General features: G+C 37.4%; 3 protein-coding genes across 3 annotated transcripts; 2 read left to right on the top strand and 1 right to left on the bottom strand.

The window, feature by feature from the left end:
* The first annotated feature begins 4,508 nt into the window (after window positions 1–4,508).
* On the top strand, window positions 4,509–8,410 carry LOC108672532 (myosin-2 essential light chain). The gene is made up of 5 exons (XM_018160223.2): window positions 4,509–4,620; window positions 4,715–4,742; window positions 6,296–6,436; window positions 6,706–6,870; window positions 7,689–8,410. Exons 1-5 carry the CDS (start codon window positions 4,618–4,620, stop codon window positions 7,793–7,795), a joined length of 444 nt encoding a protein of 147 aa, XP_018015712.1. The 5' UTR covers window positions 4,509–4,617; the 3' UTR covers window positions 7,796–8,410.
* Window positions 8,411–14,366: 5,956 nt separating this feature from the next.
* Window positions 14,367–19,235, top strand: LOC108672499 (protein KRTCAP2 homolog). The gene is made up of 4 exons (XM_018160187.2): window positions 14,367–15,346; window positions 17,880–18,034; window positions 18,328–18,455; window positions 18,787–19,235. Exons 1-4 carry the CDS (start codon window positions 15,343–15,345, stop codon window positions 18,887–18,889), a joined length of 390 nt encoding a protein of 129 aa, XP_018015676.1. The 5' UTR covers window positions 14,367–15,342; the 3' UTR covers window positions 18,890–19,235.
* Window positions 19,198–25,787, bottom strand: LOC108672475 (GPI transamidase component PIG-S). Its single transcript, XM_047880798.1, has 9 exons — window positions 25,254–25,787; window positions 24,892–25,113; window positions 24,134–24,252; window positions 23,330–23,426; window positions 22,630–22,812; window positions 21,908–22,019; window positions 20,937–21,096; window positions 20,531–20,653; window positions 19,198–20,229 (listed from the first exon to the last, which is right to left on the bottom strand). Exons 1-9 carry the CDS (start codon window positions 25,630–25,632, stop codon window positions 20,029–20,031), a joined length of 1,596 nt encoding a protein of 531 aa, XP_047736754.1. The 5' UTR covers window positions 25,633–25,787; the 3' UTR covers window positions 19,198–20,028.
* Between the last annotated feature and the right edge of the window lie 409 nt (window positions 25,788–26,196).

The raw sequence follows: 26,196 nt of genomic DNA, 5'->3' as shown, positions 1-26,196 counted from the left end.
AATAGAAATTACAATTTAACATATTTCCAATTTTATTGAAGTTATTTTTTAATACTTTATTATATACTTATAATTTTATTATATTTAGTATTTATTCATTTTATTTATTTCTTATTTTCATCGCAATATTTTTTTTATTTATTATCATTTTAATTCATTATTATTTTATTTTATTACTTATTCTATTTTTAATAACTTCTTGTTTTTAACCGACGCGCACGATACAGTACAATCTGTATTCTGTACGAACTTATATGAACATGGATATAGAAATTAGAACATGTAGTATTTCCACTTTCTTGACAATAATTATTGCCAGAATTTACTTATGTATGCTATTATATGCTATTAGGTAGTGCTATTATCTCATTTAATTAATACTAATAGGGTTTAAACTTCAAATGTACTTTGTTCTGTTGGTTTTTACTTTCAGTGCATCATTGTAAAAATTTAGATTTAGATAAGCTTGTAAATTAAAAATATAGAAACCTAGCTGGAAGCAAAAAAGTATAGATCCTGCATTTTAAACCTAGAGCTGGCAGCACTGCATCTAATATGTAAGTGACAGGCATTAAGATCATCAGATTGCTGCAATTTCAAGTAGCTAAAATTATTACTACAAAGAAATATATATATTTTCAAACAACTTTTTGCACTCCTTGATATTATTCGTAAAATTACGTAGGAATGCTTGTGGAGGTAAATATTTTTTGTGTACGTACAAGCATAGGCAATTCAGACAGATTTGACAGCATCGTCAAGCGAGAATTAATGTTAAACTTATTTTTATTGTTTGAATTGAATGAATTATTATTGTTTTATTGAATGGACGGATTTTATTCAAATTTGAAATATAAGTAGATAATATCAGTAATTTGTGGACGGAATTTTTTCATATTTTTACATCAATAACTTTTTACTAATACGGAAAACCTAACTACATTTTCAACTCGACCACCCATAAATCCGTCAATAATGGACGGATTTCATTCAAATTTGAAATATGGGTAGATAATATCAGTAATTTGTGGTCAGAATTATTCCAGATTTTTATATCAATAACTTTTTTCTAATACCACAAAATACTGAAACTTGACCTGACTAGGACCTAACCTGCGAGGTGAACATGAAGTGGGAGCGCTGCCGTAGCCCAAAAATTAGACTCTTAAATCAGCCCAAAAGCCAATGCCAACCCTCTACATGCAATGTAGAGGGTTGTCAGTCTAATACCTATGCAGCTGTTCTTATACTTGCCTCATCTCGCCACACCAGCTTGAAACAAGCAATGCCTCATCCCACAAACTGATACTACAAACGGATTACGCCCAATAGCTCCTACACCAATGATTTAAGCCCATACCATCACTTCTTACCAATGCCGTAAGCCACAGGGTCCGCAGACCGCACCAGACTGCCGTAAATGGGTACGGCCCCGCACCGGACTGTCGCATCACCTTACCCACTTCGCAGGCGTAAGCCCAGCCCTAACGCTCACCAGCATCTCCTTCCTCCACACTTGCCCCATTCTCTCCACCTTTCCGCGATACCGCGAAGGGGTTAGGTTATGTTAGGTTTGGTTAAACTTCTTCCGCAAGCTGGTACCGAAAGGAGGGGGAGCAGGGGGTAAGCGTGGAGGTTTAGCCTCCAGAAGAACGGAGAGGCTGGAGAGGTAGCAGTGTGGCGCAGGGCGTTCTTTATCGAAAGTGGGGAAGGGGCTAGGCTGCATGGAATAGAAATATTTTGGGGTTTAGCGTGTGGGTTACGACCATTGTTTTGGCGGCTTGCAGGTCATTGGCTCGCTGGTTTACATCCGTGAAGGGGTTTAGTCCCTGTGGCTTTCAGCAAGTAATCATGTTGGCTAATTTGCTCTGCAGCATGCTTGCGCACGGGGTAAAGTATGAAAATTATGCTGGTATTGGGCAATGCTGGGTTATTTCAGTCGTCCCAATTAGGTTTTCCGTATTAATAAAAAAGTAATTAATGTAAAAATTTGAAACAATTCAGTTATTAATAAAAAAGTTATTGATATAAAAATCTGAAAAAATTCGATCCACAAATTATTGATATTATCTACTTATATATCAAATTTGAATAAAATCCGTCCATTATTGACAGATTTATGGGTGGTCGAGTTGGAAATTAAGTTAGGTTTTCCGTATTAAGAAAAAAGTTATCGATGTAAAAATTTGAAAAAATTCCGTCCACAAATTACTATTATTATCTACTTACATTTCAAACTTGAATGAAATCCGTTTATTATTGACGGATTTATAGGTGGTCGAGTTGAACGTCAAGTTAGGTTTTCATTCGAGTCCGCAGGCCAGTCCGCAGCCGAGTCCGGTGAAGTGTCGATTCGGTAAGAATCGGCGACAGGCCACATCAGGCCTACTCTTCACTCTTCAGCGCTATATATATTATGATTTATTCGTATCACTTTTCTGCATTGAGTTGCGAATATTAGGCAAATTAATATAGAACATGAGAGCGTTCTTGTTTTGAACAATTCGAAAATTCGAATGGGTAGTGAATGCAATATTTTGCTAATAACCCTGTTTATTATGAAATGTCAACCACTCATATTATACTCCCTCCACAAGACCGATTCGACACTTTTACGAACTCGCCTGCGCACTCGACCGCAAACCTAACTTAGCGCTCAACTCGCCCAGGCATAACTCCTTCAATACTGAACGGGTTTCATTCAAATTTGAAATATAAGTAGGTATTAACAATGCGCTGTGATACGAATTATTACAGATTTTTACATTAATTACTTCTTTATTAATATGGAAAACCTCAATGTTGGGGCTGCCCGCCCTGTCATAATTTTTTTTAATATTGAACAAATTTGCTTGAAATTTGAAACTTGAGTACGGTAGGTATTACCAATGCGCTGCGATTGGAATTATTGCAGATTTTTACTCTGATTTGTTTTAATTAATATGGGAGAACGAAATGTTAGAGCAACTTCCCCCAGTATTGAAAGAATTATGAATGGGTGAATTGCTCCATTTCCGTATTAATCAAAAATGTATTAATGTAAAAATCTGCAATCCCTTCTATCGCAGCGCATTGGTAATACCTACTCAAGTTTCAAATTTCAAGCAAATTTGTTGAATAATTAAAAAATTTATGTCTGTGTGAGCTGCTTAAACATTGCGTTTCCCCGTATTAATCAAAAACAAATCAATGTAAAAATCTGCAATAATTCCTATCGCAGCGCATTGATAATATCCACTCAAGTTTCAAATTTTACGCAAATTTGTTCAATATTAAAAATATTATGACTGAGCGAGCAGTCCCAACAGTGATTTTTTCCATATTAATAGAAAACGAATTTATGTAAAAATATGTAATAATTTCTATCGCAGTGCATTGCTAATACCTTCAGATATTCAAATTTCAATCGGATTCATTTGTTATTAGAAAAACTATGACTGGGCTAATTTTTCAAACATTGGCTTTTTCTGTATTAATAAAAAATTAATTTTTATAAAAATCTGTAAAAATTCGTATCGCAGCGCATTAGTAATACCTACGCCTACTTATATTTCAAATTTGAATGAAACCCGTTCTGTATTGAAGGAGTTATGACTGCGCAGGCGAGTTCGTAAAAGTGTCGTACGATTAACTATCCATTTTCTACATACGTCTTTTTTTAACCCCGTAAGTGCTTAATGATGTGTATTTCATGGGTAACGATGAACTTGGTTTTGAACCTCGAATAAAAACTAGTCAACGTCCGATGACGTTAATTTAAAAACATTAAGCTCGTGTCGTTGTTTGTATGCGCATTCAAATTGCATTAATAAATGATCTAAGTTTTCTTGAAACAGCTAATCGATTGGAATGCAAACTATTGCACATGGTCTAGGTATCATATCGTTTTCTTAACATATGGCAATTACCCAATTGGCAAGCCGATTTCATTTCATTTGAAAACATCTGTCGGAACTTGAGAAGATTATAAAGTTTTTTTAGTTGTTTAATGACTAAAATCGAATTATATAATTTGTCAATGATAACGGAGCAATCAAACATGGGAAAACAAGAAAAGTTCACTTCGCAATAAGCGAAGTTGTGAGATTAATTTGAAAACAAGAGTATGACCTTTGACAGCTGGACCTCATCCCAAAACCTATCCAAAACGAGAGAATGCAGTAAATTCGTGAATTTTAAGTAACTTGGGCATAAATTACGTTAGAAATTGTCGAATAGGCAAAAACTCGGGTAGAACAGTAAATGAGAATAACATATTTTGAATAGATATTTTCATATTGACAAGTTGAAATTTTTGTATTGAATGTTCAGAATAAGTTCTCTTAGATAATAAGTGAGGGTGTTTTGCAACAATTCAATCGAATCACGAAACTGGAAAGTTAAATGCTGAATCAAGCCTATAAATTGTACATGTTGTGTCATTCCATATAATTTTTTAAAATAGCTGCTTCTTGACATTTTTAGGGTATTTTTGGATAAAATTTAAGGGATTTACTTTAGGGAGGTCAATTGTGGAAGAAAGTGAGTGACTGCAGTAGTTATTGCGTGTCAGTCGACTGAGCCAGATAACGATTCAACAGCTGCGAATTTGCCACTCGGGATTAGGTTTTATTCGGCATGGTGAGATGCATTATTTACATTCTGTCTGAATAACATGAATTATGTTCATCATGTTTTCGAAGTATCTTCACTCAAACTTTATTTTCTCTTGCAGGCGGCGTTCACCGAGGATCAAATTCAAGGTGGGTGAAATGGTCGGAAAAATGTTTGATGCAAGTTTTTTGGGCGTGGCCGCAAGGTTGGTGTTGAATTATTTTCGTTGCTGTAGAACAGAAAATTCCTTCGAATGAATACTGTCGACATATATTTTTTCAATGTAGAAATTTAGACTATTTTTTGGATATTGGGACCGTGACTTACAAAGTTATGTGCCTGTTCCTGTAATCCTGTCTGAACTTCATATCGTGCAGCGTAGCCTAATACTAATAGGCCTAACCCTTTAATTTACACTGAGTTTAATTGCTCCTGAAGTCATGTATCATGTCATCTGCCAAATCAGTGGTAAAAATATATTGTATAAGGCAAAACTAAAGTTACATTACTGCATTTTTCTAGCAAGACCAAAAGCATTCCCTAATTGTTACTAATTGGTTTGAAACATTTGTTGTAATTGTACTAATTGTTATTAGAATGGGAAAAAATAACTTGGCCAAATCCTTGTACCTATTTTGGTTTGTTTGAAAATATTGCTGGTAACAACATGTCATTTCACAATTTTTTTAATTCCCGTGCTTCAGTCCCACGCTGTCACACTCCTGCCAATATATCCTGTAAAATGACTGCCTGCCATTTTGGAAAATCAGGCAGAAGCGACCCAAACTGAGACAAAAATGCCTATGTTTGCAGTCAATTTCATTCTTTTTTATGGCCTATTTTTATTTAGTATATAAGAAAATTAGAAAATGTTTTTACCATTAATTTTTTCAAATACACCATTGAGTTATTGTTTCTACTTGTGATTTATGGAAATTATGCCTTATAGTCTAGATTGGGCTGCATGTTGTGATGTTGATTATAGTTGATAATCACATAGTTCCAGTCATGTCACACTTCATTGTATATATATCTGCATTGTTTCTTTGATATACTTTGAAAATACATCACCTGATAAAATGCTTCAAGTGAAGAAAAATATTTTTGTTACTACTTCTAGCAGAGATAAACTAAAAAAAAGCTCTGGCATAATCCATGTGCTTGGCTAGGCAAATGAACTTGCTGCTTAAAAATGGCTTTTCACAGTCTGGAAATAGAATTAATGGCTCCAAAAATCCAGTCATGGCTTGACTGGAGTATAGTATAGTACTACTATAGTACTAGACTACTAGTACTACTATAGTACTATACTATTCTACTGTTTTTATTGACAAGCAGAAAGTTAGGCAATAGTTTATGGTCAATTAATGTATTAAGGTAGGGAGATGTTACATAAAGAATTGGCCATTTATTCTATGTTGAACCAGCTTATTTACTTCTGCAGTTAGGTTCAGTATGAATGGCATACCCATGCTGCAGTCATTGAACTTCTAAGAAGTTATGTTGATTACATCTCCTCAAATTTATTAATGCCTTGCATTTTTGTATTAGGCTTCACATTATTCAATCTTCAATTATTTTTTATGAAACTAATTTCATGGAAAATAATACAAGATTTTTTTTCAACATCTATGCAAGCTGTAGTTATTCCTGTATTTAATTATGTTGCCACTTGAGCAATGTTTTTATTTTCTTGTTGCAGAATTCCAGGAGACCTTCAGCATTTTTGACCAGAAGGGTGATCATAAAATTCAAGTCACTCAGATTGGAGAGGCTTTGAGGGCTCTTGGCCAAAACCCAACTGAGGCTGATGTGAAAAGACTCAGCCAGCAGCACCGGCCTGGTTTGTTAATTTCTCTTGTTATGGCATTTTTGGTAAAGCTGTAGATCTCATAACCATTTTGGCACAAAATCATGTTTCTGATTCTATGATTGGGGTAAAGAATGAAAGAGTTGGCTATATACCTGAGAATTGTTATTTAAGATTTTTAAAGGAAATATCCAATTTAATTCAATCAGTTGCATAGATACAGTTTGCTAAACATTGAAGTGTATGGTGTTATATTAAATTGAATAATTTAATTTGATGACATGAATCTTGTTGAATTTCAGAGGAGCGCATCAGTTTTGAAGTGTTTCTGCCGATCCTGCAGACGATTTCTCGCCAGAGCTCAGGAGACACGGCTGATGACTTCATTGAGGGACTGCGACACTTTGACAAGGATGGCAATGGCTACATCTCATCTGCTGAGCTGCGTCATCTCCTGACCCATCTTGGTAATTAGATAATTTTAGTTATTTTTTTTCGCTGAAAGGTCATTTTAGGTATACTTTAAATTTAAATAATTTCAATAGTGACTCGTAAGTGGTCCATGTTGTGTGTCCAAACAAAAGGTGTAGAATGCCAGTAAACTGCAGTGGCCTGAGCAGAGCCAGGCCAATACTGAACAGCAGAGAAGGGGGGTGTGCAAACAAGGCTTTTCTGAAGGTAGTGGGAGGTGACGGGGCCAATTAGAACCATTTTGATCTCAGTGGGTTAGAATATGCTAGCAGACATCTCTCAGCGGAAAGCAGGAAAGATGCTGGAGGTAACCGAATCTGAACATTAGGTTTGCTTTCAGCTTTCATGGATTTATCTGCGAGAGGATCAGAAACAATGAACTCAAAGGGTGATGTTCAGGAACTGCTCGTGCAAGGTCTATGTAGGTAGACAAGGGAAGACAACGTGTTTTAGAAGTTAGAATAGAATAGAAGTGTCAGCACTGAAGAAATAGGCCAATGGCCTGTTGATGATTCTTATACTTTTTGTGACTTGATTCACAAGGGATCTGGATTTGGAACCCGATCTTTCCATAACTGACGATTGATTGAGATAGCTGCTGGACTGGTGTTGATGACATTTGAAAATTCGATTGACAACGTTTTGAAGCGTCTGATATGCATCCTCTAGGCCAAGTTTTGAACAAGAGCCATTTAAACTTACCAAGTGTACATGGAAGTCCGGGAAACCCTTACTAACTCTTGTTTCTAATTGATATATCGTATAACATTTGTTTTCATTTTATTACCCATTGACGTTGAAATGTTATTTTCAGGTGAGAAGCTGAATGATGAAGAAGTTGAGCAGCTGCTGGTTGGCCAAGAGGACAGCCAAGGCAACGTCAACTACGAGGAATTTGTCCGCAACGTCTTGAGTGGATGAAAGCTTACTCATGATTGTCAAAATACGTCATTCATCTTCCATTGTGCCGAATTACAAATATCAAAATGGAAATTTCTACTTCTTAAGGTTCTTGCTGCTCTATAATTTTTAAATGAGAATTTTATTATCAAACATGAGAGCTATCCGTTTTGGGAGTTGTAAGAAAATATTTGTTGTTTAGATTCGAGAATGTAGACCATTATAGTTTATCAGATTTATAAGAACGCGACAGATTATTATCGTCCGCTGCATGTAGGCCAATCTCTTCTAATTTGAGATAATTCAAGAAGGTGCGAATCTAAATTGGATGTGTGATATATGCCTTGTGATGGCTACTTCTGAGTTTGATATTTATTTTTTTCAGTTCTACGTGATATTTTGCTTTTGTTAACAATTTGAGGGGGTTATTAATTAGCCTATGATGAAATACAATTATTTATTTGGTAGAAAATCCTACATGATTATTCTTATAGTTACTATTAGAAACTTATTGCTGTTGACTAACACGTTTCTTGAGCTTAGCTTAGTTCTCACAGTGCCTTAACCTTACGTAATGCTTTTATATAAACATTCCAGTTTTCTCTACTTCTGATATAAATGAAATTTTACTGGAAATCTTCCTCAATACCCTTACAGACCTCAAGATCCCTCATGTAACACATACCCAGAGTTCCTTTTTGAAACCAATCAGGGCGTCACTAGGTTTTAAAGGAGGGCTAAGCCTTTAGGTTCTTGATACAGATGAGGCTAAGCTTCCTTAGATTTATAAAACTTTATTATGGCCACATTAATCATTATATTGAATTTGTCGGCATTTTTTGTATTTAAAAATTGTTGTAGCAAAGATTTAGTTGAGGCTTGAGGATATTTTGAATAAAATAGAAGTGCGGGCACTGGAGCAATAGGCCCATGGGTTGTTGCCGATTTTTGTACTTTTTGTACGATTTTGTATTCCACAAGGGCTCTGGCCTTTTGAACCCGATCTCTCCATAACTGACGATTATTTGATATAGCTGCTGGACTTCATGCCTGGTCCGTAAGTTGCTAGGCATTTCAAGACTGAACATTGATCCTGCAGTCTGTTCTTTAACACGTTCATATTCGGAGCGTCTTTTCCATAATTGACGATTGATTGAGATAGCTGCTGGACTGGTGTTGATGACATTTGAAAATTCGATTGACAACGTTTTGAAGCGTCTGATATGCATCCTCTAGGCCAAGTTTTGAACAAGAGCCATTTAAACTTACCAAGTGTACATGGAAGTCCGGGAAAAACTTACTAACTCTTGTTTCTAATTGATATACCGTATAACATTTGTGTTAATTTTATTACCCATTGACGTTGAAATGTTATTTTCAGGTGAGAAGCTGAATGATGAAGAAGTTGAGCAGCTGCTGGTTGGCCAAGAGGACAGCCAAGGCAACGTCAACTACGAGGAATTTGTCCGCAACGTCTTGAGTGGATGAAAGCTTACTCATGATTGTCAAAATACGTCATTCATCTTCCATTGTGCCGAATTACAAATATCAAAATGGAAATTTCTACTTCTTAAGGTTCTTGCTGCTCTATAATTTTTAAATGAGAATTTTATTATCAAACATGAGAGCTATCCGTTTTGGGAGTTGTAAGAAAATATTTGTTGTTTAGATTCGAGAATGTAGACCATTATAGTTTATCAGATTTATAAGAACGCGACAGATTATTATCGTCCGCTGCATGTAGGCCAATCTCTTCTAATTTGAGATAATTCAAGAAGGTGCGAATCTAAATTGGATGTGTGATATATGCCTTGTGATGGCTACTTCTGAGTTTGATATTTATTTTTTTTTTTCAGTTCTACGTGATATTTTGCTTTTGTTAACAATTTGAGGGGGTTATTAATTAGCCTATGATGAAATACAATTATTTATTTGGTAGAAAATCCTACATGATTATTCTTATAGTTACTATTACAAACTTATTGCTGTTAACTAACACGTTTCTTGAGCTTAGCTTAGTTCTCACAGTGCCTTAACCTTACGTAATGCTTTTATATAAACATTCCAGTTTTCTCTACTTCTGATATAAATGAAATTTTACTGGAAATCTTCCTCAATACCCTTACAGACCTCAAGATCCCTCATGTAACACATACCCAGAGTTCCTTTTTGAAACCAATCAGGGCGTCACTAGGTTTTAAAGGAGGGCCTAAGCCTTTAGGTTCTTAATACAGATGAGGCTAAGCTTCCTTAGATTTATAAAACTTTATTATGGCCACATTAATCATTATATTGAATTTGTCGGCATTTTTTGTATTTAAAAATTGTTGTAGCAAAGATTTAGTTGAGGCTTGAGGATATTTTGAATAAAATAGAAGTGTGGGCACTGGAGCAATAGGCCCATGGGTTGTTGCCGATTTTTGTACTTTTTGTACGATTTTGTATTCCACAAGGGCTCTGGCCTTTTGAACCCGATCTCTCCATAACTGACGATTATTTGATATAGCTGCTGGACTTCATGCCTGGTCCGTAAGTTGCTAGGCATTTCAAGACTGAACATTGATCCTGCAGTCTGTTCTTTAACACGTTCATATTCGGAGCGTCGCTGATGCCGTCAGGGGGGCTGTCCCACATGTCGGTGACGCGAAGCGAGAAGAAATGTTGTCACTTGGATGTGTTACAACGCATTTTTTTTTAGTTTATAGCCGTGGCCCCTGGTGTTGGTTCTTGTTTCAAATTTCCTCACTTCTGGGACCTTGTATAAACCGTGAGTATACCTGTATACTTTAAAGAGGTCACCACGCAGACGTCGATAACAGAGGCCTGGAAGTTCCATAATCTTCTATCTTTTTTATAAGGCTTGCCTTTTAATCCCTGAATTATCCTTGTTGCGCGTCTTTGAACACTCTCGACTAAATTTTTATCCTTTTCTAGATATGTGACCACACGGCGTTTCTAAATTCTAGGTTTAAGGGGAGGCTAACCTACCACGGGAAAATTCGAGCAGCTATATTAGTTTTACAAAAATTACTTATTGCGATTTTGATTGTAATATTAATTTTACTGAAATGAATAACGCTCAGAGATAAATTTCCCTAAAAAGTATTGCTTGTACTGCAAGCTATCTAATTGGAGCTTACCTGTCAATTACCCCAATTTGTATGCCCTGTAATTTTCAGAATGTGTGTATAAAGAGTAACTGAAATATTGATATTTGTCTAGGTTTTGCTCATGGATTGTTGTCGTTAGTTATACAATGAAAAATTAAACTTATTTCAGAAAGCTGAATTGGTTCAATAAAACTACTGCTTAAAATATCGTGCTTTTTATCGTAGTTTAAAAAAGTTATATTTAATATGCTGATATAGCACGATTTTTATCATTGATTTTAATAAGGCCACGTAGTTCTGAATATAGGCCCAGGCTTGTGGGTGCATATGTCGCGACAAGTAGTTCAACCATGGCCACGAGCTTCAAATCCAACTATAAAAAAAGGCCACGTAACTTACGCTACGCTGTTTGGTAGGTAAGCACGTCGCCCGCTTCAGAAAATTGAACTTTAATTCGGTGTATTGGCTGGTCAACCAACCTAATGCAACGCAGCAACAGCATAGTTTCAATCGAGAGTTCGCAATGATCGGTTATGCAAATACGTAACTACACTGTACCCACTACCCAGAGATAATATCTGCCGGCTTTCAATTGGTGATTTCAAACAGTGTTTGCTTGCTCGATATAATTGATCGAAAACTCTAGTCCGGTCTACCTTGTTAGCATAGCATATATCCCTTTCTGTGTCTGGGCCGAGGTTGTTTGACATCCTACCAAGGGATCTAAGAGAAGGGGAGTTCACTCTGGAAGAGAGAGAGAGACAACTGAGAAGGTTCTGGGCAGAATCCCTACCAAGAGACTGGTCACTATTCCTGATCGACTGCCCCTGCACCTCTACCGATGGCGAGAAGCATGCAACAGCATTGTGCATCAGCTGGCCCAAATGAGGGCAAATGAGTGATGCTGTTGTTGTTTATTGCGTCCATCACGCTTGCTGGGGGGGAGGCTCAGGAGGTGGGCAGGGGGCTGGCACAGGAAGAGGTGGAAGGTGGGCAAAGGCAGGGAGGGTGGCCAGGAAGGCTGCTGCCTCCACGGGGCTTTCCCACAGTGAGGAGATGCTGAGGGGCGTGGGGAAGGTGGGGCAGGCAAAGTGGTGCTGGACCGATTGAAGGGGATCCCTGCACTCCAGGCAGGCAGAGCTAGGGGAGCGTTCGATCCTAGCAGAGTAGGACACCAGGGAGCTGCAGTATCCCAAGCAGAGCTGGGATAGCGCTGAACTGTAGGGGCATGGAAGTGAGGCCTCGACCAATGCAGTTGGCGGTGGAGGAGCAGTGAGGACGGCGTTTATGGCATCAGTTGCTGCAATGCGGTAGGCGATCTCCCTGCAGAGAGCCTGTTTGGCTTCTCTGTATGCACCAGCGGGTAAGATGCCATTTGCCAAGAGTGGTGTGACAAGGTGATAATCAGAGGTGGTGATCCATCATGGCCTGCAACTGCTATGTCCAAAACAAATACTGAGGACACACCCACTTTGCAGGAGCAGACACCTCCCACCAAACCTGGCCAGAAATGGGATCTATCTAACATATCCAAAGCTTTTAACCCTTTTAAGCAAGCCCACCATTCCTCCTACTATCCTCCTTGAACATCCAACACTCAGCTGATGCTTCAAACCACCCAATAACCTCATCACCTGCCTACACCAAGCAAGCTTGGTCTAACCTCTGGCACACCAACAAAATGCACAGCTGTTTTTCTGCAAACACTAACTAAATTACTGTTAGCCATGATATGCCTAAGTTCCACACTACAATTCAGTGAGAAGGTGGAGAACTTTCTTGATATAGACCAAGCCTTATTTGCCGACTCCATTGTTGTAAAGGCACTTGCTCATCTTGACTTCTCCTTGATCTCCAAATAAACTCCAAGAATACCCAATGCATACCAAACAAGCTACTGTATGTTACTTTCTCTCAGCCCTGTACATTACTCTCACTCACACAAAACAGCCCTTATGCCCACTGCCAACCAGACTACCAAAATCCATCAGACTCTCTACGTGTCCAACCTAAACTCCATGCAAACAGAAGAGAGCCAAAAAGAGGTGCAAATACCTTTATTATTGGCACATCTCATCCTAGTCAAGCAAGCAAATTCAGTAAGACTTATGCTTTTGACTCCTGATTTGGTGTTTTCTTCCATTCAAGATGAGACAAGACAACAGGGTTTTTTCTGGCTAGCAATAAAAACTGGGACAAGTTTCTGCACTCAGGTGGAATTCTGGGACAATACCAAAACAAAGACATCCTGGTAGAAATATGAGTTTTCTAATTTCCTGGAATTTTTAATCTTTAAAGCATGAAACAGCAAGACACCGCAAGACACAACAAGACATACTGGTTATTGCCTAATATGTAATTAAAATAGTAAATTGTTTCAGACAAAATCTGATCAACATTTTTTCTGTTCACAACATTTCACATATGTTACTATGTCAATTGACAATGCTATTGCCCATCTTGCTATTGCCCAATTGCTTTTGCATTGCAAGCAATTTTGAAAAGCCAGAATGAAATTAAAAACATAACTTATTGTTAAAAAGTGTGCAGCACAAGGAATTGTTAGATTTCTAAGTCATTTCATTCTCAAGCAGAATGGAAAAAAATTATGCAAATGAACAACTCATGAGTCCCTCAGCTTTGAAGAGATCTGTAGGAAATTTAAAATGTCTCTAATTATTAGCCAGACTCTGTGTTAGGAATTGATGCCAATTTTTGCATTGCTTTTATTTTAGATTTAAACTACAGTCAGTAATAATAATCACTGGTAATATACCAGGCTAGTGGCTTTGTGTACAGGAGTACTGCCTACTCTAGGGGTTAATAGTGAGTAGCGGCCAGTAGCTGCTGTCATGAGCCTACTCGTTTTTAGCCAACACGTTTTTATAAGACATCTGGATGGTAAACAATTATGCTTCTTTTTTAACAATCTATGGTGTAAAATCAAATGACTTGAGTAATCAAACAAGTAAGTTAAAAAAGCATAAGGTTGAACATTCTCCACTTGATTGATACAAATCATTCTCATCTGCTTTAGCCTAGAGGGTGGTAATGGCATGAGACTTTCTTCAACCTTTCCCTGGAGTGTAAACATAAAAACTTACAAGATATTTGTCTGCTATTCGCATGCAAGTCTAAACTTTTAAAATTCAATGAAGCCTCATCTTCATTGCAGATGTTCTCCAGTTATTCTAATGCCACATCAGAATCTGTTTAGGCCAGCATTATATGTATGAATCCAGCCTTTCAGCTAAACAGTGTAGTCATGAAGAAAGTGTCTATGCATGCCCAGTGCATTGATGTCATTGATCTTGTAAATATTGCCACATCGATCTTGTATATAATTGATCTTGTAATATTGGTAAGGTTTGTGACAACTAATGGTCTGGTTAATACATCAGTCATCAAGGGTCTTGCCCATTTTTTTTTTTGCTCCTCAAAATATTTCCTTATCACTTCTGATTCATGGCATCATGCAGGGCTTGAGAAAGCCCATCCACATGAGTGAAGTCCACAGGAGAAAGCCATGAGTAGTCAAACAAAATCTTGTGAGAATGCAGTCTATATCCAAATGCCTGTAACAAGTAGAAAAGACAAAATCCAGCACTACTCATATTTTTCTTGAAAATTTAAGAGCCCAACCCACAACAAGAAAGTAAATATCAAAATTTCCAACCTGAAAAAGATTCCAACTTTGTACAATGCCTACCAGACAGCAAGCCATCTAAAGGGAAGGAAAAAAATATGAGAAAAAAACCCCTTTACTAGAGATAGAAGACTCACAGCTTCAGTGCCTATCAACTTCACTTCCCATGATACAAAAAGGATGGCTGGAGAACTACAAGCAAAGCAAAAATGGAATCAAGCAAAGAACAGCAACCAAGTTGGACAAAACCTCTATTCAAACTGAAGGGACTTTTCTGAATTAAAAGGCCAAAACACCCATGCTCAGATACTAGCCTTCAGCAATGAAAGTCTTTTATCTATCGATTCAAATCCAAATCATCATTGCTCAATGACTGCTGGGAGCAACTAGACCCACCCATGGGCACCCCATCAGCCCTCACAATGCCTCACCACAATCAAAACTGTGAACAACTGTGAATCTTCTACTAAAATGCTCCCTGATAGTCCGAATAAGACAACCCTTGGAGCAGCACTGCAAAGAACTGGGCCAGCCCTGCTGAGAGACAAGTTCCCAGCAAAGAACTGGTGTCATACCAGTTCAAAGCTGGCTCCATTGACAAGATCCAATAAATGATACATGACCCTCTTCTCATTGCAGCACCTATGCCCAAGAAGGCTGGTGCTCAAAAATTAGGAGATGCAATAGCTTTGACAACTTGATATTTGCATTACCGCAGTGTACCTCATAGTCACCTGTAGAGAAAACTTTTTTGATTTTACTTATTCATTTAGGTCTTGGCTGTTACATTGATCCACTTCCATCATATTAAAATGGGTAAGTATAGGTATTGACAACCACAGAGCCTCATTAAATGATAAAATACTATTGGATGCATTTTTACATGTTTAAGTTGAAGAAGAGAACTTCAAAACTGCTGGAGGATAGAGACTTAAGTGTTAATGGAAATTTATAAATACTTGTCAAACTTTGTCGAAATGTATTTTTCAAGGCATAAAAACTTGAACTTGAGTAACATCTTGAGTGAGCAAATTTACTGAATTATGTGGCTTCAATTTCATGGTAATGCAAGCAGATTTTGAACTTTGAAATTAGCATGGCATGAAACATGATCATAACAGTATGAGACTGGAGAAAGCTGCAAAATTATGCATATTTTTCCAATTGATTTCTTTTGGAGTAATATGTTGGTCAATTTTCATGAAACATTCTGTTGTTTGTAATACTTGATGCAGCAATTTATTAAAATATATATTTTTTCAATTAGTACCGGTATATAAAGTATAAGTTTCCAATTTGGAATATCAGGCAAAATTTCCCAAAAATTGTATCATTTGTATCAAATACCATTCTACAAATAATTTCTGAAAAGTGTGAATGTAATTTTTACTATTTTCTATGAAAAAATCAGGCAAGAAGTATGAATGATGAAGATCCATTCTGGAAAATTGGGCAAAAGCCACTTGTGATTTGGGCCATGAATGAGGCAAAATTGCCTTTTACGGTCCTTGTCTAATTCCTTTCATACAAAATACAATAAATGGCATATTTTTGTTAGCCAGTTTTAGAAATTGTTGCAAAACAATATTTTTAAAGAGCAATCTTTATAAATTTTAGACCAATATTTAAGATTGGATAAAAATCCAAACTGGAAAAGTTCTGTAAAATTGACCAGAAGCCACCCATGAATGAACCAAAAATGCCTGTGCTTGCAGTCAAATATACCATTTTTATATCAGTTTCCTTTTTTTATGATGAATAAAAAAGGCTCATTTTTTAAAATTACCTATTAATTCCTTGTTTTTTTCAGCAATTTTTCAAAGTCATGGTACCAAAAATATTTATAGGCAATTTTAGAGAATCATGTGCTAAAATGTGCATTTTTTTGTGAAATAAATAGGCAAGATCCAAAAAAATGTAAAATTGTCTGCAAACCCACTGGCACCATTTGAGCTGCCAGTAGTGCTTGACCAATATTATTGGAACCTCAAGATTCCCACTACCGTAGATGAATTATTTTCTGTCTAATTTCTAATCAAACTGTACAATCTAGCAGGGAGATTTGTAATGGGTAAAAATGTTAAAAAATGTTGTCACTCTGGAGCCACAGAATTTCATTCATAAGTAGGAAAATTCCAATCTAACAAGCACATTTGCTTTTGTCTTATTTGTGGGTGACTTCCATTTGATTTTCCAGAATGGACTAGCTGTTGATCAAGAAATCTCTGCTGTTGTTAGGTATAAAAATATATCCTAATTATTAAGGTAATACCTTGACAGATTCTGCTTAATAATTTTCTTTATTTGCCATTTTTTGGAGGCTTCAAAAGTGAAAATTGTAAGTAGATTATCAATTTCTTCTTGTATCGGAATTGCAATAAACTATATTTATCCAGAGTAATTTATTTAATTAGTTCACTTTGAGTAACTTGATTAACAAATTTTTCTAAGTTTTTATGTTGAGTGTGTACCACGGCATTGAAACCTTTTGACATAATTAAATATGCAAAAAAACTGCCTAAACTTAGATTTAATATTGAAAATTTGACAAAAATACTCTTTTTGATATATTCAATGACTTTCTTCTTTACGTTGATTCTGTAATGCATCTTGAACACATAACATTTGCACCATCTTCCTGGGACCTGAACTGAACCTTTAATCTGCAGTTGACAGATGCACCATTTTGTACTTGCGCAGTATAATCACACTTCCACTTCAGAATACAATCCTATCATTGACCTGTTTACCCAAAATTTTAACATAAAGATGAGATACTACATTAGTATTTACTATTGTTGGATTGCTTCAAATGATTGTTGAACTAGCTACTTGTGTTGCTTAATAATAACTACATAGAGGTTGCCAGTGCAAGTTTACACCACCACTATGCTTTACATTTTATTTCAACTTTCAATTTGTTTCTGCCTGCTTTTTTTGTAAATAAGTGGTTCACTTGTGAAACTATGCTTCAACCTTTAGGCCTTACCAAGGCTGTATTGTTTCACGATTGGAACATTAAAAATAAATTTTAGATTTAATTTTATTGCCACCTGATTATAATGCACAGTTTTTATTCCATTATATTTATATATCACTACTATGAGTGTTCCATGTGTTCCACTCACACCTCTGTGCCTGAATAAATATAAAGCAGTATTGTAAAATTTTAATTCAAATTTTTTGATAGCAAACAGTGTTTCTATATTGACTACAGATGTACCTAATAATTCATTCTTAATCTCCTGCAACATTTGAATGCCCTACATGACAGCAATATGCTAATAAATATTTTAGTAAAAATTATAATTATTCATGGAGTTATTGTGTTGTCTCATTGTTATCTCAGGCCTGGAGGGTCGTAGCAGCAGTGGCCTGGCAGCAGTGTGCTGCACTATGCTTTTTGCTGGTCTTCAGGTGTACAAGACTCAGCTAGGATCTTCAAGGCTGCTCACACTCGTAGCTGGATATGTGTCGTCTTGGATTTTTGTCTTCCTTTTGATTGTATCCTTTATATTGGCATCCATTTTCAACAGTGTTACATCATAAAATATCATCTCAAAATTTTCCACTGACAATGACTAACTCATATGCTTTTACTATAGGTACATAGTTTGATGCTCATTATCCATAAACTGATTGGAACACATTGTAAAACCCATCTAGGAGAGAGAACATCAAGTATGCTTCTGTGCAATTCACAAGGTACAATATTTATTTTTTAACGAATTTATGCATATATGTATGATCAAAGACATTGCATTTTAGTTTAAAATTTCCTTAAAGTATTCTCTCAGAGCATCAACAGCCTGGAGCAAGTGTTGTTTGGTGCTGGGTTCCAGGCTAAGCTGCCAGAAGTTGTGCTGTGCTTCATTATTGCCTGCGGCGCGGCCGCCACAGTGCATCGAGTCTCCGGCACTGTGTGGTGAGATAATTGCTCAATTCACTATCTTAAATATGAAGGTAGATATTTTTTATATAATACCAGTTCTCATGCAAGCTCCTTGCATTAATGACTGATAAGAATCTGTTGGTATCGATTGTAACTATACGTTTTTTTTTCAACTCTGGGTACCTTTGAAAAGAGCCAAATTCCCTTTTAATCTTGCTTTTTGAGTCTAAGCTTCGATATAACTGGTATAGGTATAAACTTAGTCGTGATACCAGTTTTCTACACCATAGATTGAATGTCTTGCCGCGGTGTAATGCATATTGTTAAGTTGGAGTACTGAGTGATTTCAATGTTCATGTTACAGCTTCCTGTGCTCAATTGTGGCGCTGTACTTCATTAATCGCATCAGTGAGGAGTACCAGAGCCAGAACAACCACGCCGGTCTCTATGCCAAGAAGAAGAAGTAAAGCGAGTTTGAGCACACGTACTGGAATGGAATTCAGATATATCTTACTGTGTCTCGTTATGTAGCTTTGACGGTGTGCCGCACTCTTTGCCTTGGCAATTTGGTCATACTTGCATCTTGTCAACAAAATTTGCACTAAAATTCTGGACGGTCGTTGATTTGACATCAATGTTTTTTAGATGAACTGAGATGTTCCTTGGAAAAAATTAAGGTTTTTCTCTCACAGAGAAATGCTGCCACATTGAAATTCGCTTTGAGATATATAATATAAGTCACTTGCTCACATTTGTACGAAAAGAAAAGGTTCACTTGTCATTCCACTTTATTAAAGTTTCATTATAAAAGACTTTTAATGTATGGTACCCAATCAAATGATCTACATAATTACACAACTGACAAACAAGTTTTTCACATTAGATGCTTCACGAGTTGAGCAAGCTCTATTTCTAGTTCAAACGACGAACTTGCAGCTAAGAATAATAATGATTGCGACTTTCACGTGCACATGGTGCTTGTGAAGCTAAATTGAGATCAGTGACAGCACTCAATTGAATATGCTTCTGAAACAGTGGTTTTCAATTTTTGGTGCGCTAGGACATTCTAAATGGTGCGCAAGTCTTTATTTTTTGGCGTTTATTCTCATCTCGAAAAGAAATTGTTTCCAAACAATTGATTTTTTAGAACCACTGTTCCAGGAGGATAGTTCAATTTCAATAGTTCGATGCTTCTCGAACTTCTCACAAGCCAGGTGGCAATTGCATAGTGAACTACGTAATTTAGACGATAATTTATTGTATCATTAGCTACTAGTAATTCCCCAATGTGTCCATTACCAATTCCCCCAGTTGAAGCCTGAAGTTTGAAATTGTAATAATTTGCTTGAAAGGTTCTTATATTATTCCAGAATCACATTGCTAAGTATGCGCTTGACATACCTATACCATACAGACAGCTGAAAAGACTAGATTATTCGTAGGGAGGAACGCCTCATTCATAAAAATTGTATACTTACCAGAAAAAGTCCTAAATTACCAGATGCACAGATTTTACTAAAACCTGTTCCACGGTAGATAACTGTGTGCGAATATGCCAAATTAATGAGAATATTTCTGCAATGCCAATGGGGTTAAAAATGAACTTTCAGTCCTGCTTCAAGTCTGATTTTCTAGGCCAGAGGTAAAACTTGGCTAGCGAGATGAGCATCTTGAAGGAGAGTAGCACTGGGATGCTTACAGGCAAGAACAGAGGTACGTAGATGGCGTATCTGTAAAATTGTAACAAAGTCAATTCTTTATTGCTAAGGAAATATCTACAATATCTCACCAACATTATTCGATCATATGTGAATTAGGTTTTAGTAGGAGATGCACTGTGCGATTTGTAACAGATCCGCTCACGCATTAAATTGTAGATCCACTAATTGGTGGTGGATCCTATTAAGCATTAAATTTTACCTTAATGCAATTCATATTAATTTGAACTTCGCTGGAAATAATATACGTTTAAAAATTACTTTTTAAAGATAACACTTCCTAAGAATCCAGTGTCTAAAATCTTACAGATGTACAATGAATTTCTCATTTGATTTTGGTATATTAAAAAAATTAATTTTTTAATTTTTTAATATATAGTAAGACGCCACCTTGAGGGTGGTGCCCGTGGTCTGGTAGTATTGCGTTACTCTGGCACGTGCAAGGGCGTCTAGCTGCCACTGCGTCAGCTCTGGTGTCTGCATCGTCTCCACGCTCACTTCAGCACTGCTTTTCTAAAAAAATAAGGGAATGCACATTAACCTAAATAGCTGTCGATTCCTAGAATGAGGAAAACTTGCACTGTTTTATGAATTTCGTTTAGCCCAGTTAATAAAAATAAGAACACAATTGGCAATCATAAATACTTGAAACCCAATTCATATTATGAGTATAATCGTGACTGTGTAAGCTTTAGAATTAGAGGAAAAATAGATGACGAGTCAAAGCTAATTTCAACGCCTAATGTTATTTTATATTTAAAATAGCACGTTTAAACCCAAACAAGAAGAAGCGTACGAGTTGGGGCAGCGGCAGGAGCTCATGTAGCTGGGATAATACTGTGGTCATGACGAAGTGCGTGTCGAGAGGAAAGCTGATGGGCGGTCCGGGCTGCGTTGAGACGTTATGAGCAGGCGCGTTGTGGATGATTACACCACCCCACCGTGGCACCACAAAACTGCAACAAATTCATAAAAGATCAGTCAAGCTGAAAATATTTCTTAGGCGCAATAAATTCTTTTTTCAACGCCATTGGTAATACAGAATGTACTGTAAAAATGTTAGAAAGAGATCGATAGAATAAAATAGAGTTAGTAGTGAGGCTCAAGATTAATTAAATAATGTTAATTATGAGATCGAACGAGTAATTCGAGCTAAATAACCTAGACTTGAGTTGAAATATCAGTATCTTGACTGAACTTCGGTCTTAAGTTTACAAGTTTAAATTTTGCGTTTGGTACAACCATAAGGTACAAACCATTTAAATTTTACCTGCATTTATAATAAGCCAACGTCAATGCAATTCATTTGGGAGGTCGTTCATTATAACTTGACACACGTTTCCATGCATTTTCCTCGGGACCTCACTATCAAATTCCGAGAAAATGATTTTTCTTAATTCAGTATAAATTGAAAGAGGCTTAAAATGGTTCACGCGACTGTAAATTTGGAATTAAATGATGACAGGAAGAATAGTTACTCTATACCGAGTAAAGATCAGATAATGTTTAGAATTTTTTGTATGTGAAATTAAATTGAAAAAAAAAATAAAAATTAAATTAGAAATATTTAGAGGTTCTTTCTTGGCGTGTCCCACTTTACTCTGCCACTTGCTTGCAGATTATAAAGCCAATAAGGTTCGCGCATGATTGATTACACGACGTGTGATGTGATATGTAGCGGTTACTTCAGCTTACAACTCATAAGTCTGAATATTAAGAGGATATGCTTCATCATAACAGGATTAAAACAGTGGAATAAAAAAGCACCTGTTTGATTCTAGAGGGGAGCCTTCAGGAGTGAGGATTTGCAGTGGGCTGTGCTCACGTGGTGGGACGTAAATGATGAAGTGAAGAGCGGGGTCTGTTGAAACGTATGAACCTGCAAGCAAATTTCAGCAATTACCCAACTGTGCACGGAGCAATAACAGAAGCTACAAAACAAGCCAACCTCGTAAAATATGGGGTGGGCAGGATTTAGGATGCAATAGAGATACTGGTTGATGAGCGAACGATGAGAGATAAATAAAAATTACGTGGAATTCAATGTAAGAAGTTAATATGTGAAACAAATCGTTTCTAAAACAACATTTAGAGAAAATCGTGAGGTCGAATTAAATCCATGAAAAGATATTCTCCCAAATGGAAAGATGTTTTTGAAGAGTAAATGCATAACAATATAACTCAGTACTCACTGCAGTGAGTGACAGAGAGCGCATTTTCTCGTCGACAAAAACTTGAGGTCACGGACGGGCGGACAGACAGACAGACGGACATGGGTAGCACAATAGTGCACTTTTTCCATAAATGAGAAAATGCGCTAAAAAGGAAGGTTTCAGGAGCAGATAAGAGTACTTCTACATCTTGTTAAATTTGAGAAACTTTTATAATAATAAAAATACATTTTGAGCAATAGTTTCAATCAACATACGTACAAAAACAAGAAGTAAAAAATAATTTAATTTAAATTTTCTAAGTGTAGAAGTTCTGACCGAGCTTAGCTTCGATCCCGTTGATGGACAAAGGCAGCTGGTGGTGAGGGAGAGCGTGAACCTGAAGCTGCTGCTGCCACTGTGGCTTGATGCCTGACAGCGGCGTCATGTACAGCTGCTGGCTGCGCACACTCACATCCAGCTGAATTTTCTTCAGCTGCTCCAACAGCGGCGTCAGGTATGCTGCGAAATAAGGTTTGACTAATTAATTAATTTGTCGCTGACGACTGCCACCGTTGGTCAGTGATAAGTCAATAGCGACTATTGTATATATACATGCTAATTAACTTCGATCTGGAAACACAGCTAACAAAACAGATGGAGAAGCTACCGCAGAATTGAAAGATACAAACTAATATACTACTTCGAACAGCGGAAAATGAATAGAAGCTACCTCGGAATTGAAAGAAATAAACTAATGTACTTCAAACAGGAAGAAATAAACAGAAAATACCTTGGATGAAACAAATAAACTAATGTATTATTTCGAACAGGAAAAAATAAGCAGAAACTACTTTGGATGAAAGAAATAAACTAATGTACTATTTCAAACAGGAAGAAATAAGCATAAACTACCTCGAAATTGAAAGAAATAAACTAATATACTACTTAATATACGAAGAAATAAGCAGAAAATACCTTGGATGAAAGAAATAAACTAATGTACTATTTCGAAGAGGAAGAAATAAGCAGAAACTACCTTGGATTGCAGCCGAGGGCTGCCACTGGGCGCGATAGGCGTGGGGCTCGGGCAGCATGAGTGTCAGGGTGAGGCTGTAGCGAGGCTCGCTTACTACCTGCACGAAAATCATGTATGGTTACCCTACCTGTAATTGATTAACTTTTAAATGCCGGAATTATTAAATCGCTTAAATGCCGGAATCGCACTTTACCAAATATTGTACGTGCTAAAAATTATGAGATTTTACTTGATTACTTGTTAGTTAAGATGCCCTGTTACTTTTTCCATCATTAATTTTAAACGACGTAACAACGGTTGCTTTTGTGTCAGTCTGTTTTAAACGCGCCCGTTTGCTCTTTATTAAAATTGAACACAGGCCAACACCGTCTAGCTGTTTATTTATCTTATTCTCTATGATTTTATGTGGTGCCAATACGAGCGACTTTGAAACTAAGAAAGTCAGAGATTTGAATGTTACATACCAGCGTTGTGAAGTTAGTTTCATGCAAGTTCTCTCTATTTTTGGGGGGAAGAGAGCATAACAAATGTATTGTAGAAGAACACGTGTTCTTCATGATGAAAAATTGACAGAATTTGAAAAGAATTAATTTAATATCAAAATGATGTTGGGTGCTGGTGAATATTTAATGAGCAAGTGGCTCAAGGAACCCTTGTGAGGAGGAGGCTGGGGAATATTAATGAGCAAGTGACTCATGAAGACCTTGTGAGGAGGAGTCTGGGTAATATTTAATGAGCAATTGACTCGTGGAGACCTTGTGAGGAGGCTGGGGAATATTTAATGAGCAAGTGACTCATGGAGACCTTGTGAGGAGGAGGACCAGGGAAGCGCTGAGCGGAGTCTTCAACAGCCAAGGACTGCTGGTGCTCGCTGTTTGCCTCCAATGACATCGCACGCACCACCGAAGCCACGAGTGACACGTCTGCTCAGAAGGCATTTATTTATCAATAGAACTTAAAATAATTACATATTCTAGGATACACTGCTGTAATTGCTAACACAAAATTAGTGTCTATGAAACTGTAAATCTGCAAGGCAAAAATCTCAAGCACTAAGAATATAGAGTAGTGTACAAACTCTACAGCCCACGAGTTGAAACAGAAAGTGTTCAACAAAAGTATGAAGGAGGAACTGTCGGGGTTTAGACGGTTACACTTCGTATCTATAACCGTGATGGCTGAGCGGTAGTAAGTTGAATCAAAGAACTAGTTGTACTTTGGTTTCAAGATGATATAATTAAAGACAATCTCTTAGTATTAGACAATATCAGCACTAGGCTAAGAAATTTAAGGTAATTAAAGCTTGCAATGCGATCAAAGACTTGAAAGTTGAGGCTATGCATGTTGTAAATGCTCATTCTAAACCATTTTCTACGGTGGTCTCCTGGCCCGATCTGAGAATCAGGAAAATATTTTCACTCATCAACTTATCACTTGACATTACACGTGCCTTGGTATCAGCCTAATCAGAAAACTATGTTATTTTCCGATCCATACTCTCTGTTTGGATTTCAACACACAAGTTGAAGATCTTCACCCAAGCAACATTGAACACATCTCACCAGCATTCGGCGCAACGACGAGCATGTTTTTGGTGGTGACGTGAAGCTGCTTGTGCTGCAGCAGAGCGTCGCTGCTGAGCAGGAGAAGAGTGAGCGTCCCACTGTGCATTACGGTGTTCTGCTGCACCGCCGCCACCAAACCCTGCAGTGTGGACGCCTGGCGCACAGCGTCTCCCTGTGGCTTCTGAAGCCCTCGCGAACGCACCCGGTATTGCGCCTGGCCTGCGTCAGAACGGCAAAACTCAAGGCTAATTCACAGAAATTTATATAAGAATCAAATGAAAACAACGCAGAATAGGTAATAGTATGAGGGTCAGGCAATAAAAATAATGGAAGAAATGCTTACAGGATTTCCAACTCACTAGGCTTCTTGAGTTCCTTCTGCAGCGCGGCAGCAAAAACCTTCCCGTCGGCAGGCCGCTCAGCCATCACGGTTATGGGTACGAAGTGTAACCGCCTAAGTCCTGACAGTTCCTCCACGGCGCTGTAAGGCAGCGGTGCACGGTACACGGTGGTAGTCCGCCACCACACTGGCAACCCGACTACAATCAGCACGACTGCAAAGCCCACGGCAGCCCAAGCCCCCTCAATATTAAGGGGTGGTGCAGGCAGGGGCGGTATGGAATCTGCCTCACCGGCAGCCGGCGGGACGAACTCCGTCTCATCATCGCTCGCTTCTTCAATTTGGCGGCGACGGCGTTGTTCTCTGATGTGGCTGGCTAGGTCAGGAGCGGGCGACATGGCTTTTAAGAGCCTAAAATGTCTTAACTTGTGCCCTTAAACACAAATTTATCAAAGCCAACTTTGCCCCTAGCACTGGAGAAAATACATTAGTATCTGCAGTAAAACATACAAAAAAATAAGATCTCAGTCAATTTAGATGCCAGTGTCATTCATTAAACAAAGCAAAACAGCTTGGTTAAGAGCTTTTCGCGGTTACTGGTTACTTCATTAATATCCGTGATGATTAGAAGGCATTTGAAGAAAAAGGCAACTTTCTTAAAGAAGACGAACAAGAGATTTCGAAGGACACGTAAGGAACCGAGGGGTCGTGAGGCCCTTCACAGAAGCTGCGTCCTCGCGGTTGGATAAATGGTAGGTTATCTCGCGGCAAGTTTGGAATTTTGGTGTGGAATATATTGGTAACTATATGTGCTGTATATTGGATAATAAAATAACTCCCGTTGCACTTCATATAAAATACAATTTATGAATAAAAAGTACAAAAACAAGAAATAAAATTGGAGCAAAATACTACATACCGTACACCAGAACACCCACAAAACAAGAAGGAAACCATGAATT

The sequence above is a fragment of the Hyalella azteca genome, unplaced genomic scaffold (genome assembly GCF_000764305.2).
Source record: "Hyalella azteca isolate HAZT.00-mixed unplaced genomic scaffold, Hazt_2.0.2 contig6305, whole genome shotgun sequence".
Classification (NCBI taxonomy): domain Eukaryota; kingdom Metazoa; phylum Arthropoda; class Malacostraca; order Amphipoda; family Hyalellidae; genus Hyalella; species Hyalella azteca.
This window is presented reverse-complemented; position numbering and strand designations above follow the sequence as displayed.

What these genes read in the sequence shown, in the direction of transcription:
- LOC108672532 (XM_018160223.2), top strand. An exon ending in CACCGAGGATCAAATTCAAG is followed by an intron (nt 4,743 to 6,295) that starts GTGGGTGAAATG and finishes TTCTTGTTGCAG; the next exon opens with AATTCCAGGAGACCTTCAGC. An exon ending in CAGCCAGCAGCACCGGCCTG is followed by an intron (nt 6,437 to 6,705) that starts GTTTGTTAATTT and finishes GTTGAATTTCAG; the next exon opens with AGGAGCGCATCAGTTTTGAA.
- LOC108672499 (XM_018160187.2), top strand. An exon ending in TTTTTGTCTTCCTTTTGATT is followed by an intron (nt 18,035 to 18,327) that starts GTATCCTTTATA and finishes GTATTCTCTCAG; the next exon opens with AGCATCAACAGCCTGGAGCA. An exon ending in CGAGTCTCCGGCACTGTGTG is followed by an intron (nt 18,456 to 18,786) that starts GTGAGATAATTG and finishes TTCATGTTACAG; the next exon opens with CTTCCTGTGCTCAATTGTGG.
- LOC108672475 (XM_047880798.1), bottom strand. Translation starts at nt 25,632, where the DNA reads ATGTCGCCCGCTCCTGACCTAGCCAGCCACATCAGAGAACAACGCCGT. An exon ending in GCCCTCGGCTGCAATCCAAG is followed by an intron (nt 22,813 to 23,329) that starts GTAGTTTCTGCT and finishes CTTATTTCGCAG; the next exon opens with CATACCTGACGCCGCTGTTG. An exon ending in CGGGATCGAAGCTAAGCTCG is followed by an intron (nt 22,020 to 22,629) that starts GTCAGAACTTCT and finishes ATTTGCTTGCAG; the next exon opens with GTTCATACGTTTCAACAGAC.